The sequence below is a fragment of the Sus scrofa genome, chromosome 13 (genome assembly GCF_000003025.6).
Source record: "Sus scrofa isolate TJ Tabasco breed Duroc chromosome 13, Sscrofa11.1, whole genome shotgun sequence".
NCBI classification, from domain to species: Eukaryota; Metazoa; Chordata; class Mammalia; order Artiodactyla; family Suidae; genus Sus; species Sus scrofa.
The window spans coordinates 173,865,977-173,888,525 of NC_010455.5; the positions used below are offsets into that span (position 1 = coordinate 173,865,977).

The 22,549-nt window shown below is 36.3% G+C and overlaps 1 protein-coding gene across 1 annotated transcript in view; it reads left to right on the top strand.

The window, feature by feature from the left end:
• The window catches only part of GBE1 (1,4-alpha-glucan branching enzyme 1), a 275,246-nt gene that overhangs the window by 231,576 nt on the left and 21,121 nt on the right, over positions 1 to 22,549 (top strand). The window contains exons 13-14 of the mRNA XM_021070783.1: positions 9,146 to 9,330; positions 10,929 to 11,059. Of these exons, the coding sequence (XP_020926442.1) occupies positions 9,146 to 9,330; positions 10,929 to 11,059 (316 nt within the window). The remainder of the gene's footprint in view (positions 1 to 9,145; positions 9,331 to 10,928; positions 11,060 to 22,549) is intronic.

The following is a 22,549-nucleotide window of genomic DNA, read 5'->3' on the forward strand; positions in this document are numbered from 1 at the left end:
TTAAAATTTACAAATACAAAGCTTACATACAACTAAGATTAACTAATCTCTCCCAGGTATTTAGTTAAATACTACTTGTCAGAAAAATCGTAGAATAAATAAACAGAAAAACAGTTCTCAGTCCTTTGGTTTTACCATCAGGCATCACTGCTATTACTCTTTCCTTTTATCAGTGTCCTCTCTTGTTACTAAATCAATGATAGGCCTTCAGGTTCTAGTTTGGCTCCTAGCATTTACTGCTGTTGACCACTGTTTCCTCTGGGAAGCACTCCTTAGAGGTCAGTCTCTCCTCTCTCACCATGGTTTTCCTCCTCTTTCTCTGGCCTTCCTCTGCACGCTTTTCCAGGCCCCTCTTCCTCTGCCCCAACTAGCTATATGAGTGGTCCTCAGGCTTTGTCATTTTACTCATTTCTGCCGCTCTGCCCTTCGTATTCTCCCCAGGCAATTCTATCCATTCCCATGCTATCAGTTACTTTTTATGCATCTAAAAGCTTATACACATGGCTACTATGCAAAGATGAATTTTTGTTTTTTTCACACCAAGTAGAATTCTAGATTTTCAGCATTGAGTTCCTCAGACTCTCCCCCCCTTCCCTGTATGTTGACATAATTTCAGGCGTCTCCTCTCTAACTTGCTGCACTGTCATCTCAGGGTGTGTACATTTGCTCTGGGAAGAGATTTACTACCATTCTCGCCCTTCCTTCCCTATGATTTTTGTTGTTTTAAGTCTTACTGATCCCTTAAGTCTTCTTTGAGCCCTCTCCCTGACCCCCTCTTCTTTAAGGAAATAGGTATTTCTATAGTTGTTTAATTCTTTTCTTCCTTATTAGATTGTAAGCTCTATGAGGACAGGGACCATGCTGATGTATACTGAGCATGTTATCTGGTACACAGGATACACTTCAGTAGTTTTAAAATGATTCTCTCGTCTTATAGTTGAGCATGTGGCCAATATTGGGAGTCGCGGGGCTCAGAATATAATCACTGACTTGTGCCTTTTGAAGGAAGAGTGTGCATGAGGGAGGCTTCATGGAGACCATAGCATTTGATTAAAATAGTCTTCAGTACAGTTAAGAATGGTCATTAAAGTTTATTCAGTTTTTAAAAATATTTTCATTAGGACTACACTGTATATGCATACACATATACATTAATATTTAACGTGTATTTAAATCATATATATATAGATTCACTTGATGTCAACCAAGAGTTACCTAAAATCCTCAGGGTGGAGGCTGTGTTAAACTTTACTGGGAAATCCCAGCAGCCCTGCTGACTTTTGTTTGGCTTGCCTCAGCTGACATGCCACCCTTTATCTCATCTTCTGCATCTGATTGTGATATTTTGCTTCTGTGCCTCACAGAAGATGATGTTAAACCTTATCAGTTGTAGAGGGAAACATCCAACCTTAACAAATATTTAAGGAGTCTCTGTTATAGGTATAGTACATGGGAACATGTTAGAACTTTATCAATTATAGAGGGAAACATCCAACCTTAACAAATATTTAAGGGGTCCCTGTTGTAGATATAGGACAGAGAAAGATGCTGTGGAGAATGGAGAAGAAACATTAGGTGTAGCCCCTGCCCAGAGCCATAGTGATTGATCAGTGTCAAAGATGAGTCAAAGGATTGGATAGCAAATTTATTTTTCTAAAAAGGGAATCACACTCCCTAATATAGAAAGGTATTTTATGATGTGCCCCCAACTTCTGGTGACTTGATAGCCTTGAGAAAGACCAAAGCATTTGATTTTAAAGTAGATACTTCCAGAGTTCCCATCATGGCTCAGCAGAAACGAATCTGACTAGTATCCTTGAGGATACAGGTTTAATCCCTGGCCCCACTCAGTGGGTTAAGGATCTGGTATTGCTCTGGCTGTGGTGTAGGCCAGCAGCTACAACTCAGATTGGACCCCTACCCTGGGAACTTCCATATGCTGCAAGTGCAGCCCTAAAAAAAATAAATAAATAAAAAATAAAATAGATACTTCCTTTTAAGAGTTAGTTTTCAGTACAGTTAAGAGGAATAGGAGCTAAAGTTTTTTATACTCTCATTAAAACTGTATCTTATTCTCATATATACATAAACTTGGTATCAACAAAGAGTTGCCTAACATCCACAACATGGAGGCTGTGACAAACTTTAATTAATTCCTAGGTAAAATTAGTATGCATTACAGTTTAGAGAAACAAAATACACAAACTGGCTAATCAAAATGTTCAGCTAACAGAGCTGAGGCTTTTTTCATTAGTTGTATTGTCTCGAATTTCATCACTATACCAGCTGGCTTCTTGTCAATTTATAGTTTGGACCTTTACATCAAACAGCAAAAAATTAATTACAGGAAAAGAAATCCCAATAGGAATTTCGTGCTTAGAGGCTTTTCACAATTAACCAGACTTGAATGGTGCCATTTACAGAGGAAATGGAAAGGGAGAGAAAAACTTTGTAGAATTTTCCAGAATCATTAATTAACTATAGCAATGTTAGTCACTTGCTCCCCTGTTTTTATTTTTAAAGTTGTTTACCCAAAGCTTTCAGCCTTCTCATTTCTGGAAGCACCCACTTCTGTTACTATATTGAATGCAATGAATCATGGCATGAAGTGTGAATTTTCTTACAAAATGTCCCAAGTGACAGCTCAAAAAATTACCATCCTCTCTTCATTTTGAAACGAGTACCATCCCATGTATTACATGAGTGATCCTAATCATAATTTAATGAGCGGAAAGAGCCTGCTTTGATGGTTAGTGCTAGGTTACTTGTAATGCATATTTGGGACTTGGGAAGTATTGTTCTCAGGAGTCACACTCATTGCCTCTCTGCGCTAGAGTTAGTTTAAATGTGACTTTTCTAAACCTCTTATCTGTTGAATAAACCAGCCAAAGATTTTTAAAATGCTCTCCTCAATTTAGGCTTCTACTTTTTTTTTTTTTTTTTCCCTCTTTATAGCTTAGAAACCCTTACTTGCGTTCCATTCTTCTAGTTCCTAACATTCTAATGCAGTGAGTACTTCTTATCCTATTTAAGACTCAGATGCCTGGAGAATCTGTAAAAAACCTTTTTCTTCTCAGAAAAATGCACAGGTCAGATGAACATATATACAACATTTTGCATAAAATATCAGGAATCAGTATGAATGCATGAACCTCAGGTTAGAAATGCCTGTTGCTTTCTTTCATTGAGGAATATATACATATATTATGTATGCATGTAAACATAACATATATTTATGTATAATTTAGAAATATGTATACACACATATTTTTTAATTTGGTTAAATTAAAATGCTGATTCAGATCATGTGTTCCCTATTCCATCAAGTTATCTGTACTAAAACAAATCAATTACTGTCTTTGCCATTACCAGAATAAATTTAGATTTCTTATCCATCTTTATATACAGCAGCCCTTACGTATAAGCTTATTTGGGTGGCCATATTTCACTGTACTGTCTCAAGTGCTGCCACATTTCCTAAGTAATTTGTAGACCATGGCTGAGAAGAACATTCTTAACTTGTTTTAATGATAGTATTTTTCTTCGTTAGGTTTGTGAGCTGTGAGCTAGTCTAAGAAGCTAACGGGCATTTTCCAGTTTTCTCTGTTCAGTCTGAGAATGGTTCACTGTTTTTCCAAGGTCACTTTGAAAGTCTTTCTGTGATTTGCCTCCATTTATTTTATGCTTGTGTTTACAGTTTTGAACCAAATATGAAATTTAATGTTGCGTTTGTCTACATTAAACTTAATTTGCCCCTTGTCAGATCATTTACAACAGAGATAACATTCAAAAGCCACTCTGTAGAATGTTTTGTCTGCAATCACTAATATAATTTTTCTATCTATTTCTTTGTTGTATGCAACTTTCTGTATCTTTCAGTTTGAAAAGAAGTATCTAGGAGAAAAGTTTCAGAGAATCTTTATTAGTCTGTAACAGACTAATAAATTATTCTCTAATAGAATAAAGGTCTTTTTCATATTGTATTTTTTTAAGCAGTTCTTTCTTCTAACTCAGAAGTTCGTTTTCATGTAAGTATGCTTAGTGGAATGTTCCTTAAAGCAATGACATGCAAAATTCTAAATTGGATTATGATACCAAATATTTTCCCAGTTTTATCTTTTTCTTCTATTTTCTCCAAGTATTTAGTTTGCCCTCATGTAACAAATTTTCCTTTTTTTTTTTTTTTTTTGTCTTTTTGCCTTTTTCTAGGGCCACACCTGCGGCATATGGGGGTTCCTAGGATGGGGGTCCAATTGGAGCTACAGCTGCTGGCCTATGCCAGAGCCACAGCAGCGTGGGATCTGAGCCGATTCTGCAACCTACACCACAGTTCATGGCAACACCAGATCCCCAACCCACTAAGTGAGGCCAGGGATCGAACCCGCAACCTCATTGTTCCTAGTCGGATTCTTTTAACCACTGAGCCACGACGGGAACTCCACAAATTTTCCTCTTAATAGTTAATAATTTTTAGATGTTATTGAAAAAAATAAATGAATATTTAAGATCAGTGTATGTTAGAGGGCACTAAAATTAAATGTTAAATTCAAATTATTAAAAAATACTTTTAAAGTAAATGAACATATAAATCAAGGAATATAATTTGAAGATTATTTTCAGCAACACCTGGCTAGCTTGTGCCTGTATCTTCAAGTAATTAGTAATGTTTAAAACTTAGGAAATGTTTTCTCTTACAATTCTATCTGCTGTTTACCTTTTGAACAGTTATTACACTTATTCAGTTTATGTTAGAGAAATATCAGACTAGTCTACAGAGATGCATTTATAAGACTGGAAAATATAAGAAAAAGCCAAAGTAACTAAGATGAGGAAAATAGTTAAATAAAATTGCATTTTATTCACATAATGGAATACTATTATAGTGATATATACTTATTAACATGGAAAATGCTTAATATTAAAATTCAAATAGCATATAGTATAAATCTACTTTTTTCACAAACAAGTTTTAGGTGGACAGATAGGTAGGTAGGTGAGCTAGGTAGGCAGATAGATATGAAAGTATAGGTATGGGTATAGAGATATAGATAAGATATATAGCTATTTCTTTAGACATAAATGAAAATAAATAGAATATTGTCCAAAAGGGAAATGGTGTTTTCTTAGTTGGCTTGGGCTGCTATAATGACATGCTAAAGACCAGGTAGCTTACAAATTATAAACATGTATTTCTCACAATTTCTGGAGACTGGGAGTCTGAGTGCCCACATGGTTGTGTGAGGGCCCTTTTCCAGGTCATAGACTTCTAGTTGTGTCACTTTGTGGTGGAAGGAGAAAGGGAGCTCAGTGGAATATCTAATTTATCAGAGCACTAATCCCATTCATAAGGGCTGCAAAGGCCCCTTCAAACACCATCTAACGGCCCCTCTTCCTAAGATTATCACATTGAGGATTATGATTTCAACACACGAATGTGGTTGTCTGATAAGATTTCAAATATTGTGTGTATACTTAATTGTGTTATTAAAAACAATGTATCGGTATATTACTTGTAAATAAAAATAATAAATAAAAGAAAATATAATACTGAAATAGTAGTAGTATCTATTGAGCCACATATGTGTCTTGTACTCTTCTAAATAATTTGCATGTGTTACCTCATTTAATTTTAATTGTGCTACTCCAATCCTTATTTACTCTATAGATTATAAGCATATGAATTTTCATGATAGATTGTTAGAGGTGAGTGATAATATAATTTCCCATTGCATCAGTTTTTAAATGGAGTCTAGGAATCCTTGAGGCTTCCAGTGTATGTGTGTGTGTGTGTGTGTGTGTGTGTGTGTGTGTGTGTGTAGGGGAGGCAAGTACTCAGCTTTTAATCAGATCATGAGATAGGTTTATACTGCTTCCAATAGTTTTGGTCAAACTCATCATTCAGTTCTATACTGATAAAAACTAGTCTTCTAAGGAGGAATACTAAGAGAGAAGCTAAATCATACACTGGAGAAAAACGTATGTTTTCACCTCATTGGTCCACCTAAGGCAGTTATAGAAAATGGCAAGCAACATAAATTGTGACCTGGGTCACATTTTTCTAGAAGACTAGAAAGAAATTAGGAGATGAGGAGGTCCTCAGTTGTGTTTCAGCCGGAAAAGAACTGTAATTTAAGAAGATTGTTTAACATGTTAATTTTGGCTGGAATATAATCAACTGTATACTATATACATACTATAAAAAAAATATATATATAATATGTAGCATAAATATACAATATATATCATATATTTGTGTATATATAGCTACAGCACATAACACATATGTTTAACTATAAGTAACCCCTGAAAGCTTGTTTAGAGGTTGCAGAATGGACATGAGGGATAATGAAGGAAGAAAGTATAGAGGGGATTCTAACCTGATTTTTGCCCTATCAACTGTGTGTCTTGAAGCAAAATTACTTTCACATTCAATTCTGCCTTTTAAGATCTAACTTATTAGGGAATTCAAAGAATATTAATATTTGGCTTAGGGAAATGTGTTTGTATTATTAAATATATGAATAAATGCATCAGAGTAGAATTTCTGCACTTTAAATAAAGTAATAATGTAGTACCATGAAACTGAGTGAAGAGGAGCCAAATGGCTGCCTTGAATTCATCGTGGTTGTTTGTAGGTCTGCTGCAAAGTTGTTCAGTTCCCTCCTCAGAATGATGGGAGCCAGAAATCTTGGTTTTGTAGTTAACTCTCACCTGCTGCCCTTTGTGTCAGTCTTTCCTATGCAACATCAGTAATCAGTGTACAATGTAAAAGCTGCTACACATTGAAGGCTTTGGCTGCCAGACTCTGCACCAAATGCCTTACTTACTTCATTTGAATCTTAAAAGAGCTGTTATGAAACAAATGTATATCCTCTTTTAAAGATGAGGAAACTGAGTACTGAAGAGATTCATTTGCCTAAATTCACATCACTCATAAATTTCCTCACTGGATTTAAAATTCATGCAGCAGGCAGTCATCAAATCCTGTAATTTCCATCTCAAAAATACCATACGATTCCATCATTCTCTTCTCCATTCCCAGTGCATCTGGTCATTTCTTATCTTATACTTTGAATTCCATGTTAACTTTCTTACCATTCAACTATTTCCAGCATCTATTGTCTTTTCCACATTGTACCAGAGACATTTTTTTTTAATCTTTTTTTTTTTTTTTAGGGCTGCACCCATGGCATATGGAGTTTCCCAAGCGAGGGTCAAATCAGAGCTGTAGCCACCGGCCTACGCCACAGCCACAGCAACTCCAGATCCGAGCCACATCTGCAACCTATACCACAGCTCACTGCAACATCACAGCAACAGCAGATCCTTAACCCGCTGAGCAAGGCCAGGGATCGAACCTGCATCCCCATGGATGCTATTCAGATTCGTGTCCACTGAGCCATAATGGGAACTCCCAGAGACTTTTTTTTTTTTTTTTTTTTTTTTTTTTTTTGCTATTTCTTGGGCCACTCCTGTGGCATATGGAGGTTCCCAGGCCAGGCTAGGGGTCGAATAGGAGCTGCAGCCACCAGCCTACGCCAGAGCCACAGCAATGCGGGATCTGAGCCGCGTCTGCAACTACACCACAGCTCATGGCAACGCCGGATCATCAACCCACTGAGCAAGGGCAGCGACTGAACCCAAACCTCATGGTTCCTAGTCGGATTCGTTAACCACTGCGCCACGACGGGAACTCCTCCCAGAGACATTTTAATAAAAAACACATTTGAACTTTGCATCCCGTTATTTAAAAATAGCTTTAGGTCTAAAGATTAAGGCCAATCCTGATCTAAGTTCATCCTGCCTCCCCCACTTCTTTTCATCACCACAAGCCCTATTTTATGGCTAAACCAAACTCCCCACTGCCTCTCACATTCTCACTCCATGCACATCATTCCATTATCTTGAAATCTCTGTCTACATATGAGAGTTTGGTCACTCTTAGCACTATATTTCCATGGTGTCTGCTTTTGAGTAATATGGTAGAGTGTAATCAAGAGTCAGTGTGCTAAAATCAGACTGTTGATTTGTAGACCCTACTACTTAATATCTATCTGTGCTTCAGTTTCCTTACCTATAAATTTGGACAATTTCAACTTCTGGGTTGTTGAAAATGGATACACTTGTATCAGCTGTGTCCTTTCTAACTCAAGGGAGAAATTTGTGACTTAGAAAATTACAGCAGTAAAGTGGCAAATGCAAGTCAATTTTGGAAAATAGTGTTTAATTTTTAGGGGAAAAAAGAAGTAGAAATCCAACCCGGCAAAAGTAATACAAGCCAATCTATTAGAGCACTGCTATCTAAATTTGATTTTCACGATGAAGAATGTGTAGCATGTATGTGTTATTTTTTCTTTTTTATACTGTATTTGGTTTCTGGTTTCATCATTATAATGAGAAATAATATTACATGGGTTCCCAACCAAGTGTCCCAGCCACCCCCACACATGTACATGTACATACAGACACATTTAAATTAAAGATACATGTCTAATAGTAGCACATAGATATGAGAAAGGAATGGGGAAAATTAGTAAAAAAGTGATGAGTTGGGTTTTTTTTTTTTAGCACCTGAAGTTTAAAACACACAGAACTTTGGATTTTAATGAGAAGAACTAAATTTTAATGGTTGCTTTTCTAGTTGTTATCTCTGTGAGGTTGGACAAATCCCTTACTGCCCAGAGCTTTGGATCTCTCATCTGTGAAATGGATGTAATAGAGAGTTCCTTTGAGGATAAAAAATAATGTACATACAAAGCCTTTGGAAATTGTAAAACACTGTAGAGATTTCAGAGATTATAGGAATAGAGATTTTGGAAATTACTCAGAGATTTCAGAGATTATCTCAGAGATGAAATACAGATGACAGAGATACTGTTCTCAGTTTGTGCATGAGAAAAATGAGATGTGGAACAGCCGTAGTATATGTCCAGGCTGAAGCAGGACTCTGAGCTTCTGAGTCTAAATGCTGTCCTTACTAGACTATGCTGTTTCAGAACTGGGGTTGTACATCATTTTTAGGCACAGCTATAGTAAATTATAACTTAAATAGATTTCAAGGACTTTAAAACCTATAATTATTGAGTTATCTTAATAACAAATGCTAATGTTACTTAATGATGTTTATATTTGTTTTCTAATGTAGGTAATGAATTTGGGCATCCTGAATGGTTAGACTTCCCAAGAAAAGGAAATGACGAGAGCTACCATTATGCAAGAAGGCAGTTTCATTTAACTGATGACGACCTTCTTCGCTATAAGTTCCTAAATAACTTTGACAGGGATATGAATAAATTGGAAGAAAGATGTGGTTGGCTTTCAGCTCCACAGGTAAGCTCTTTCCTCTAAATGTTATGTTTTAGTCACCAGTGTTGTACATGCTTAGAATGACAATCGATTTGAATCTATATGCAGATCTTTTAAATAGCACTTTATTATTCAGTGTGTAGTGCCCTGTGACATACTTCAGGTTGTCAAAACATGTCACTGAAGTCTCCCTAATAGATAATGAAAATCTTAAGCATAATTCCCTGCTTACTTTCCTAGTTAGCTTATTGTTGTTGTTTAAATTTTGTAATTTTTAATTTCAATTGGTTAAAATAAATGACAAAAGCTCTGCATGGAATCCAGTTTGGAAATTGGTGTGGAAACATCTTAATTGTTTTGACTGTTTTCCTTTATATAAATAATTATGCCATCATAAAGAAACTCCTTTGACAACATGGAGATTTCTTTATTCCTTTTTTTCCTTCCTTTACTGGTCTCTAACTTGTCATTTCAATAGATGCCATTATACCTGCATGCTGTTTTGTATTTTTCATGAGCCTGACTCTTCTTTGGAATTAAAATCTCGGTTTTCAATAAGTTTTAGAAAATGTAATTAGCAGGTGCAAATTTTATACAGATTTTTTTTCCCCTTTGCAAAAATTAACATATAGTATGTGTTACTTATAATCCATTTACTTTTTACTGGTGCTGTTTGAAATTACTGTTGATGTGTTTTTACTTTGGTGTCTCTGATTTTTTTTTTTTTAATGGTTGAACAAAGGTACTTATATATTCAGTAAGATTGGCTACATGACACGAATGCCCTAATCACATTTATTAGAAGCGCCATTTCCAGAAGAGAGAGCAAAATGATGCTGCTTTTCAATAGGAACAATGTTGAATACCAAAAGGCATGCTGTTTACCCTAGAGTCTTAGTTCACATTATTAAATTAGGAGGAGTGGTGCTCCTGGTACTTGTGCAAATAAGTCCTCTCAGAGGTGAGACTAGGAGGGTAGGGTTGAAAAAGCAAAGGCTTCTCATCACTGTAAAATGTGATGTATATAATGATGTCATTTCTTTTTGGTCTTTCTCTTTTATTAGAGTTTCTCTTTTATGTGTTGTAAAGGACTTCAGCTTGCTTTTGAATCTGACAAAGTTATACAATAATGTAAATTTTTAAGAAAACTCTAATTTCTGAAATCTGAATATAATAACAATGTTCCATTATGTCTTGAGGAGTAATTTTATGTACCTTACCTCATTAGTCTAGGGACTTAAAGAAAATTCACTTATAAGTAGATCTAATATGCACACACACACCACTCACACTCACACACAAATGCTTTGGATATAGCATATATCATTTTACTTAAAACCTAAGCCACAACCCTAATTCTCTGTCTGAAATTTGTTTGAAATTGGCAAGTGGCTGGTGAGATATTTATATACTTTAAGCAATTTTTGAGACTGATGTTGGCTTCGAGTTTGCTATGGCAAAATTGCAACATTGTCAAACGATATAACATGCTGGCATTTTCACTTTTGGCTTCATAATTAACAAGGCTGTTAATAAAGACAAAAACAACTTTTTTGTAAAGAATTTACCTGTAGCAGCATCTGGGTATTATTTAAATGTACTATATGTGTTAATTCTTGCAGGCCCATGTGAGTGAAAAGCATGAAACCAATAAGGTCATTGCTTTTGAGAGAGCAGGTCTTCTTTTTGTTTTCAATTTTCATCCAAGCAAGAGCTACACTGATTACCGAGTTGGAACGACATTGCCAGGAAAATATCCTTTTTGGTGCCAGTGAACATGACTATCAGTGTTCAGTTTTTGATTACATCATAGAGCAGAAGAAAGGCTAATGCTCATCTTGATGGCAGTGGCTCTCAATTTTATCTGAAAAATGAGGGACTTGAAATAGATGATTAATAAATCTTTGTTCACTTATACCAGATTAATCCTAAACTCCATTCCGGCTCTAAAGTAGGATTTTGAACATTTTCTTGAATAATATCTTGATCCAATATGCAGTACAGGAGATGATTGTTATTTCTCTTTGTGAGAATATTTTGTAGGTTGCCTGTGAGAATTGTCTCCTGTCCCCTCTCCACTGATTGAGCGAGTAGGCAGTAGTCATAAAGAAAGCTTCCTTCCCTTTTCTTTTTCCTGTCTCCTAAAATAGAGGCCATAGCTCACTTTTATGGGCCTGAATTGGTAAAGTATTGGGGCGTGGGAGATAGAAGCAAAGGAAATAGGAGGAATGATGTTTTGCTATTGCCTGTCTATTCATTTACTCATCCACTCATTAATTTCACAGATATTTACTAAGCATCTATTTATTGAACACCTGTCTGCCAGCCCTGTGCTAGGGGCTGGACATGCAGGAATTTTCCTGGCAGTTACAGTCATTGCCCTCACCGAGCTTTTAAGCTAGTGAAGAAGACAAACATTAATAATTATGTGATCATTGTTATGAAATGAAACATGATGTGTATTTTAAAAAGACTGTGACTTACCCAATCCATAGGAAAAAAATGACAGATTCAGGAGCTTGCAACAAAGCAGCACAGATTTTTAAGCAGGCAGTAGAAATAATGTGTTCTTCCCCTGAAGCCCTAGCAATGATTAATGTCTGCCACCTGAGCAAGTTGCCTGATGCCAACATGAAATCTTACGTATCATAGTGTCTCCAGCTACACTAAGGGAAACCCCCTATTCAGCTGGCTCAAACAATAAGGAAAAATGTGTTTTGCCAAACAATGAAAGCCCTGAGGTGGGGTGACCCCAGCACTGTGACTGTATCATCAAGTTCCCTGGTCCATTCTGCCTTTCTCCTTTCAACTCTCAGGTTGCCAGCAGTGTCTAAAGGCTGATACCGTGGCAAGACAATAGCCATGCTTCCAAATGTCACCTTGAGACATAACAAAAGGCGCACAGATTTGTGTCTCTTTTCAAGAATGAAGTCACTTTAGCAAATCTCCTTTTGTATCCAATTGACCAGAATTCAGTCACACTTCCCCAGAGAATTGTCTAGGGGGAAGAATGCTGTCATTGTGAGTCACTTAATCAGGAATTACCCGAGTCTCCGGAAAGTGGCCTCCTTGGTGAAGTGGTTGCCCCAACAGAATGCATCTGTGCAAGAAAGGAGTGCAAGGCCGTGTTATCCAGTAAGTAGCCTTCGGCATCTGCCACCCTCCCACCCCCATCCCCTAACTCCCCCATGCTGCTCAGTGACACCGAGGGTGGTGAGACATGCTTCCCTATCTTCTCCCTCATCCTCCCAGATTGCCATCTCACAGGACATCAGAGCCTTTAAGAGAAAAGGCTACAGCTATGGCTAGTAGCCCAAACACTCCCCAGTTAGCACAGAGAATTCTCAGATACTGCTAGTGTAATAGGGTCACTTGCACTAAAGAAAAGCTCTAGGAGTTACCATTGTGGCACAACAGAAATGAATCCGGCTAGGAACCATGAGGTTGCAGGTTCAATCCCTGGCCTCACTCAGTGGGTTAAGGATCCGGCAGGGCCATGAGCTGTGGTGTAGGTCACAGATGCGGCTCGGATCCCATGTTGCTACAGCATAGGCTAGCGGCTGCAGCTCCAATTGGACCCCTGGCCTGGGAACCTCCACATGCTGTGGGTGTGGCCCTAAAAAGACAAAAAAGAAAAAAGAAGAAGAAGAGCTCTACTGTCAGGAAGCATATGTTCTCATCATTTCCATGAAGAGGTGCAGACAGGTGCTAGGCATGTAGCAACTCATACATAACCCTTCTCAGCTTTAAACTGCTAAAGTAATGGCCCAAGACTCAATCCTTTTACACCTAATAAGAACATATAATCAAAATGTAATTTTGACTATTATCAAGCCAAAATGCACTTACAGAACACTCAAGTGTCTGCAGAGCATTGTTCCTGATCCTAAGTGGGGGAAAAGAGATGTATAAAACCAAACTAGGGTGTAAGGTGTCATGCAGTACACAGGATGGGGCAAGAATGTTCCACAGGACAACAGAGGACAACTTAAAGGAAAGTAAGTAAATAAGTAAGAGAGATTACTTGATCAAGGAAAGGACCTTTTTAGCCTGCATAAAAAAGTCACTCAATCAGAGTGACTGATTAAGTGATCAATCTATTGATTGATTAAGAAAAGTCCTTTAAGCTTCAGCCTTGAGAAATGGATAAAATTGTAATAGAAAAAATTGAGAAAGGCCATTCCAGCTGTTGAAAATCATAGAATATCCTTAGATAATGGACAGCACAATGGATTAATTGGAGAACAATGACATAAAAAGAAGCACTCAGAGATAAAGCTAAAAAGATAGACTGAGATCACATAATAGAAGATTTTAATGCCACATTAATTAGTTTAGGCTTTTTTTCTTTCCTGTAGTTTCATAGTGAGTCACTAAAAGGTTTTGGGCTAGGGAGCTACTTAATAAGAATGCATGCATTAGGGAAAGTTCTCATGTACCTGGCGTGTTGGAGAGCTTTCATGAGGAAAGAGATTAGAAGTACAGATATTAATTATGAAAAATTGCCCTACACAGAAAAGATAGTTAGGGCATGAACTGACGTGATGTCAGTTGGATAGAAGGAAGTATATTAAGGACTTTCTTGTAGTGAAAGAACTCAGCTATTGTTTAGACATGAGGTATAGAAAAGAAAATATAAGTTTTCACTCTGAACAGTGAAAAGAATGGTAGTTGGTATTATTACCGAGGATAACAAAGCAAAGAGGAGTAAATACTTAGAGGAGTAAAAAGTATGAGTTAAGATCATTAACAAATGGAAAATACATGGAATTTCAGTGATGATGTTTAGGAGAAACATCTTGGCTCAAGTTATATTATCTGAAGTCTATGTAACTTTAACAAATATTATTAAGTCATAAATAATAATGTATATTATATTAAATAAAACCCACCCAAGGATTAATTTTATTCAATGTTGCAGAGTTACCCTGTCCATGAAAGTCTAGTTTGGTTTTTGTTAACCTTGCCACAGATCGAAAATTCCGAAATTTAGCAATTTGTCTATAGTTAACCTGTCATACAGAAATTTTCTATTTTAATAAATACTGAAGGCTTTATATCAGTGACTCATTTTAGAAAATGTCCTCATTAAAAGTTGCCAGCGATACAGACATCTTGGAAAATTGAGCCATATCTTCATAGAAGTCACAGTGGCAGCCTCAGTCATCTGTCACATCTCTAGGAGAACCTTCAAGAAATATTATTTCCCTTATTGCAAGGACTTTATCTTCTACAGATTTGTGCCCACTTGGACCTTATGTACTCTTGCTGTCTCTCTCATTCCTGTCTTTCTGTCAACAAGCTATAACTAATTCCTATGTTTATTGCTTCCTCTGAGAACATTTGCATTTTAATAACAGTCTCTTTGAATACTCAAAAGTATGCAAGACCTAATGGACTAGATATCTAATAGAATAAGTTTTTCTGTAATGAGGATTTTTTTTTTTTAAGGAAGGGAGAGCAGGAGAGCATTTCTAATATACTTTAAACCATACTTTTTAATAATCTATATCAATACTTGCAGCCCTAACTTCTAGCTTGAAATCATAAAATTTTCTGGATTTTGCAGTGTCATGTGCACCAGTGACTCAGTTCAGTGCAGAAACCCCATGTATACATTCCTCCACAAATCATAGCAGTCATTAGAACACCAGTCCTAGGAATCTCACTATTTCACAAAGTAAGCAACTCCAGGTTTTTTATAATTATTATTGTTTTAAATAGCCTTAAATGTAAATGCATTAGTTCTGTTCTCCCGGGCTAGTGCCTGTACTCCATCCCAGCTATTCAAATCAGAAAGGCATTTAACTGGTTCCTCACAGCACCACCTCTCCTTCACCTTCCCTCTTGCAGACCAAATACACCTCTGGTTTCTTTAATGGATTCTTATGATACTTTCCAGACTCATTACCCTCATGTCTCTCTTATTGCTCACACTCTTCTCCATTGTGTCTCCAGAACTCACAGCAGAGTATTGCAGATATGGTCCAGCGAGTATAACATAGAGTGCCCCTTACCTCCTATCTTGAGACTGCTTTCTCATTAATGGAATTAAAAGTTATCTTAGCTTTTCTGGCAGCCATTGCATTTTCACTCATATCTGCGTTCAAATAAAAATTTTTAGTTTTTTCTTCATCTGTTCTAGTCTTATATCTGCATTATTCTTTATTTATTCAGTTAATAATTTTAACTAAAATCCAAAATTTAACACTGAACATAAAAAAAACATTGCTTTTGTCTCTAACCTGTTAGTAGAGAAGATAAAAGAATGCCAGAGTGTTAATGTTATGATTGTACTATCTTCCCTAAGCAGCTGATAGATCGCTTCTTTCAGCTTCTTGTTGTTCCTAGCTTAGCTTTAACAGTCCCTTTTTATTATCCTTAGCATTTTTACAAATCTCATTTCTTTTTGGTCTTTTCATCTTCCTGACTTTATTCTTATACCTTCAAAGAGCATTGTAGCTCAGCATTATAGAACCATTTCAGGTATAGAAAGTACAAAAACGTTAGGATTTCTATGCTGTATTTTCTGACTTTACCGCAGTATTCTATGCCATCGGTATTTCCAGCTACAGGGCCAGTGAATTGAATACAGATTTTCTCTGTGAAGGATCCACAGTGGCAAGACTGGATGTATTAATCAAGTCAAGAAATTCATCAAATTTTTAATTCCCAGGAAAGCAGGATTTGGTACCAGAGCAAATTTCAAGTTTCTAAAGAAGTCATTTGAACTTCCTCTGTCACTATGAAATATAAACCTGCAGTGGGTAGCATGTCTGAATTCTTGAGCAGTTCCATTTTTTGAACCTGTACATCCTGTATATGTAATAGCAAGACATCAACTTTCACTCAGATCTGTGTGGAATATGTGGTGACTGTCTTCTCAAGAAATGGTGGTATAAGGGGAGCTATTTTGGGGGCAATCCCAGGCAAGATAGAAGCAATACTTTACTCTTTTAGTTGTCACTTCAAAAGAAGATGATGCGTTTGGAAAGTTGAGAAGGGAGTCAGCTTTGTATCACTAAGGTTTTGAAGATGGTCTTCATGATGACTGCTAAAGGACATAGTAGAGCTTCTGCAAAAGGAATCTGCAGCCATATTCCAGGGGGAAAATAGCAACAACAAAAACGCTCTGCCTGTGCACTGCCTCCCATTTGTCTTTTTAGCCTCGAATCTTCAGTGTGGTAATCACCCACATTCCTTCATGCAGGAGATAGCAATGTGAGCGGTGCAGAACTGAGACCCAGTGCACTGGCTAAGTAGGCGGGTTACACGCTTAGGAAGATAAAATGCATGAGGTATATTTGCTTATGATTTCACATGGTTTAGTTGGAGAGAAAGGAAGAAACATAATGCCCTTTATAGCATCAGAATCAATATTGTGTTTCTCTAGTCACATTGCTTCACTTAAACCATTATCAAATCAGCATTGAATCAGAAGGAAAACTGCTAAGCCCCTAGGACAAACTGCTCTTTCTGATCCATTTTGAATAGCACAAATGATGATGCCTCATTTTGAGCGATGTAGCGGAGAGTGTGGGTGTTAGGAGACCTCTTTTGAGAGTCTTCTATTTGCTAGCTATTTTTATTAAGTATCTACTTCAGTATCCCCAGGTGCCCCAGAAGATAGGCTGTGTTAGCTTTATGTGACAGATCAGGAAACCGAGGCCTTCAGTAACTATCCAACCTCCCTCTAGCACACAGCTGATGAAAGTTAAGAAGTGTGTTGCAAAGCCCACATTCTTTCTATGAGACCACAATGCCTCTTTCCCTCCATTCATGAGTCCATATGTATGGCTTGTGGTGGTAGCAATAGTAGTATTGGGATGATGGCTTATTTCTGTGATGTTCAAAATGATTTAGATGTATTTCTGGGGAGAATGTAGCACGAGAACATCATACACAAATTCACGGCACAGATAAACCTCTCTCGTCATCTCCCTCAGTACATCACCATCAGCCCCTACGAATTTTTCTCCACAAATTCTTCTCTGTGACCCCTGTCATCATCATCCAAAAGAAAAAAAAATTTTTTTAAAGGAAAAAGTGAAATCACTGACTCAAGTCAATTCCTGTGATTTCTCTGCATTCTGGAGTAGAATATAAATGTGCCTTATTCTTTGTTCAAAGGGAAACTCTTCAGATGTATCACATGGATTGTTTACTGTAATATATTCACTTAAGTTTTAAGCCCTCACAGCTCATTTATAAGGTATGTCTCTTGGTATTTACAGATTCTTATGATTCTGAGAGCATTAACAACACTAATATCAAATGTTTTCAAATTATTTGTCAGCATGCTGTTGAGGTGGGGGTGGGAATAATAGTGTAACAGCAGCCCCCTTTCCAAATGGCTCTCCAAACTGTTACAATATTGAAATGTTAGCAAGGATAATCATAAAGTATGGCTTGTGAAGAATATGTGAATCCAGGCCAAAAATATTTAAAGCTAAGGGAACAGATGAGTAAATACTTGGATTTGACCCGAGGTCTTCACAATATTTTCATTAAACTGCTGCAAGATGTACTTTTTAAAATGTAAATTCAGACTCTGACATTTGCAACCTGTACACAGAGTTTCTTATGAGCAAGTAAGGTCACTTGGATGATTCACTGAAGTGTGATCGCTGAAGGCAGAGATGTTGCTGTGAGTTGCTTAGTTTACAGAAGCCTTTGAAGCGTGGTTATGTAACATTCTGTGTTTATAAGAATCTAGGCTTTATGCACCAAATAAAAACAAAGGACTTAATTTAGGATTAGCTAGATGCCACATTCTATCAAGATTTTATATGTAAAGGTTAATTTTTGGACTAAAATTATAGAACCTAATCTCTAGTTTTCCAAGTTTCAGATGTTTGGTAAAAAAAATTTTAAAAAGCCCAAATACAAGGGTTTCTTGTAAAAGATCTACATAGTGACTTTGAGCAGATGCAAGGATGTTTCTTTTTGTCCTATGCATGTGTGTATAGGACAGAAAGAACACATGCACGCACACGCACACACATGCTTTTACTCTATTTGGCTTTTAATAATGAAACTCTTTATGTAAACAGAGACAGGTAATCCTACTAACAATTTTATATTTAATGTAAGTCCTTTTGTATCTGTAGCTTCAAAATGGATGTATACTCATGGCCTTGGTTAGCCTTCTTTAGTTTCAAGATGAAAGTAATACTAGAGGTAATTTTGGTAATTTTTCATTGTTAAACACTGTCCAGAAATCCCTGTGATTTGATGATAATGACAAACACATACCCCCCTCCTCCACTGGCAATGAAGAGTCTGTGATTTAGCATCGTTTTTCCACTCAGGAACTTGAGATGAATCACAAAGAAAAATATTTTGCATGATTGAAATATTGCAACTGCTAAAAAAATATTGCAATTGCTGTAATGTTTTTAGATTGGTTTAATATATATTCATAAGACTATAGGCAGTAATGAATAATGAGTGAGCCCTTACTACACACAAATGTTTTTAGATTTTTTGAATAGCTGAGTGCTATTCAGTGTCTCAGTCTGAGACATTCAACAGCATTTCTGTTTTTGGTCCATAGCTCAGTTGCTCAGTGATGGTCACCTCTGAGTCTAAAAATTCATCTAACAATAGCTCAGTCAAGATTTCTATCTTATATTCTTGTCTTTCTAAGGGGGATAAAAGAAATCAAATATTATTGTACCCTATAAAAACAGTACTAGTTGTATCAAAAATGATGGGGAGAGGACATTTGTACCTACATAATTATTTTTACCATTTTGTGAAAAGAGGTACTATTATGTGGAAATTGACCCCAAGATAATATGGTAAGACTGAGTATATTTCTTACCTGCATATTAGCAATTATATCTTTACTTAGAATATATTAGACACTTTTAACATAGAACTAAATTGTTGGATGGATGGATGGATGGTGATGAATAGAGGGATTGGCAGTAGGTGGATGGACGAATAGATGGATGGAAGATACAACTACCTAATGGTGGAAGAGCTCCTGAAGTTGTTTAAAATTAGGTAATTAAAACACAAAGATTTGTATAATCTATTGCTTTTCCCTTAGAGCAGATATTTAATTAAATGGTAGGAAAAATTGATAAAATGTTATCAATAACATACGTCATAATTTTGTAGAATTTAAAATTGTAGAATCTGCTGTCAGAATACTTGCTGAATAGACATTCATAATAAAATCGACTATTAGAAACTTACATGCTTTGCACACCTCAAGCACTGCACACTCACTATCTCACTTAGTAAATTTTCTCCTTTCCTAGGGAACAGCACTGCAAACAGGAAGAAAATCCACAATGAAAACATTGGACTGAAAGATTTCCTATCTAACCTTTCTTTTTAAATAGTCTTTTATTTAATCAGCCCCAAACAGATGGCTCTCTTCTATTTTGAAAAATAAATTATATTTGTCACCTTTATATCTGATGACAGTGTTTTCTTAAGTAGAGCATTCAGTATCTAAAATAAATTTCTAATATTGAATGTTAAATTACTTTTTTCTTCTGGATCTCCATAGAAATTAGCTTCTTTTTTTCCCCAGTGAATATATCCTGCCTACGAGAAAGATGTTTGGATGTTCTATAAGTGAGATATATATATACATTTTTTTCCATCATTTTCCATTAAGCTGTTCTAACTCAGACTCTCGCAGGTCAAACTGAAGGATCAGTGTTTCATTTACCTGTGAAAATGGTACCTGAATACTACAGAAAACTTCCTAAAATTAAACCATGATGTAATTACTGGTTCACTATAACTATTTAAGGGCTCCTAAGGATATATGGTGCTACAACCAAAAGAAAGTTGTGATTCTCCCAAGAAAAGTAGAAAAAGTAGAGCCATGGACAACGTGTCCTTGAAAATAGTGGCTGCAATTATAACCATGTGTAAGAACCATCTCTAATTCCATTAATGTGGTATCTCTTACCCTAATGATGGAAAAATGCCTAATTAATTCCCATTTTACTTGTGAAATTTATCTGTGAAACTAATTAATCTTTTTGGTTGTTACATAATATCAATTGTTGAATAAGGAAAGCATTCTTTAGATTTATTATCAAGTAAGCTTATTTAATTAATGCATAATTAAGTGGAGTCATATTACCTTTTATTGGTAGACCGTAAGTGTTTACTATAGAAACATTAGCTACAACAAAATTATTTTCTTTGTCTGTAAAATTATAACCATTACTATAATTTTTCCCCCATAAGCTCTTTATTATTTAGGGAGGTAGTCAATTTTCACTCTAGCACTCTACCTCTAGCACTCTACCTTAGCACTCCCCTTCTAACACTCTACCTTTTTGTCCAACTAAGGAAAACAATAAGTTTCTCTGCCCGTAGCATTCTTTTCTGATTCTGAAACATTACTTTCTCCAGTTTTTTCCCTTCCTGTAATATCTTTATCTCACAAAGTAAGCTGAATGGTCACCAGTTATAGTAGGTGTTTCTGGGTCTTATATTTGTAAACATAAAGAAACTTGTTCTTTTCACTAGGATAGTGGTTAAGAGCATGGCCTCTGGAATAAGACTGTCTGAGTGTTCAGTTTCCCTTTCTCCAATTTATTCATGCTATGAAAGTAATTTTTTTTTGTTTCCTAGTTTTTTCCTCTTTAAAATACATACTTGTAGAATTACTGTCAGAATTAACTGAGTTAATGGCATGTGAAAGGCTTAGCAACAGTGTCCTGCACACACTATCAGTTCAGTATGTGTTAGCTGCTATGGTCATAATTATTGTCATCATCACTCTTCTAAAAATGTACTAGATGTTTGATAATAAAAGGAAGGAAAAGAAAGGATCAGAGGAGTAGATAATAATCCTTTAAGTTGCCTACATTCTCGTGTCCACTCTTTTCATTTCCTCTTCCCCAGTTTACCACCACAAAATGACTCTGCCCTTCCAAAATGCTAGAATGAAAAGTCTTCTGCTTCCTTCTAAATCCTCTCCTCTTTCTTGTGCCACTAGCTCACCTTTCTTCCTTACCTCCACTTTCCATATGCTGCACCACTATCTTGATTTCCCTTTCCTATGTACCCACTCTTTGTGTTCTTTTTTTTTGCTCAATTCCAAACCAAACCATTTTTTCTTTCTCTTTTCCCTTGAACTCACGCATGCTCTTAGCTTCAACTGTCAGCTCTGTGAAGATAATCCCTAACCACCCCTCCTACCTTGATCTTCCCCTATTCACCAAGTGCAATTTTGTGATGTTTAAAAACTGTTAGGGGCTACTGGGTAGCATGGAATCCTAGATTTCTCAGAGATAGAAGAATTCTGGCATGACCTGGTTCAGCCCACTCAAATTAAATAGAATTGGTTGGGTTAGGAGATATATTTTGAGATGGTTTTAGTACCAAAAAGTTAAATTGCATAACGCTTTATGATGTAGGAATACTTTTATTTACATTGGCTTCTGTTTACATTCACATCAACTTAGTGATGGAATTAGGCAGGTATTCTTATTTCTAAATATAAGCATCAGAAAGATCAATAACTTTCATAAGATTATATTCTTAGTAAGTGAATGAATGTGATTTAAATCTAGTTCCTGGGAGTTACCATTGTGGCTCAGCAAGGTTATGAACCCAACAGTTATCCCTGAGGATGCGGATTTGATTCCTGGCTTCGCTCAGTGGGTTAAGGATCTAGCATTGCCGTGAGCTGTGGTGTAAGTTGCAGACACAGCTCGGATCCCAAGTTGCTGTGGCTGTGGCATTAGCTGGCAGCTGCAGTTCTGATTCCACCCCTAGCCTGGGAACTTGTATGCCACAAGTGCGGCCCTAAAAAAAAAACAAAACAAGCAAACAAAAAAAAAAAAAAACAAAACACTACTTCCTGTAAGTTCAGCACAGTTTTTATTTGGGTGGGCACAAGATAATTCATCTTTCTGGTGCCCTGTAGAAATGCCATTACAATAGGTAAAGCGTGTCTCAATAATTAGTTATAATTTTGTATTTGTTTTATCTGCTTTTCTTTATAAGAGTTAATGATGCCATTTTTTTTTTCTTTTTGCATTGTTATACTATCCTAGTTTCTGACACTCACAAATACAGATCAATTTAACTGGAATATTTTAAAAACAAACATACTTTGAAAGGGTAAAATTTTAAGGAAAAAGATGACTACTCAAATTTTTATTAAACCAGGATATAAATATAAGTATATTTCAGCTTCAGTACAGATTGGGAAAGCATCGGGGTAGATGCTGAAGGATATTAGAGGATAAAAGATTTG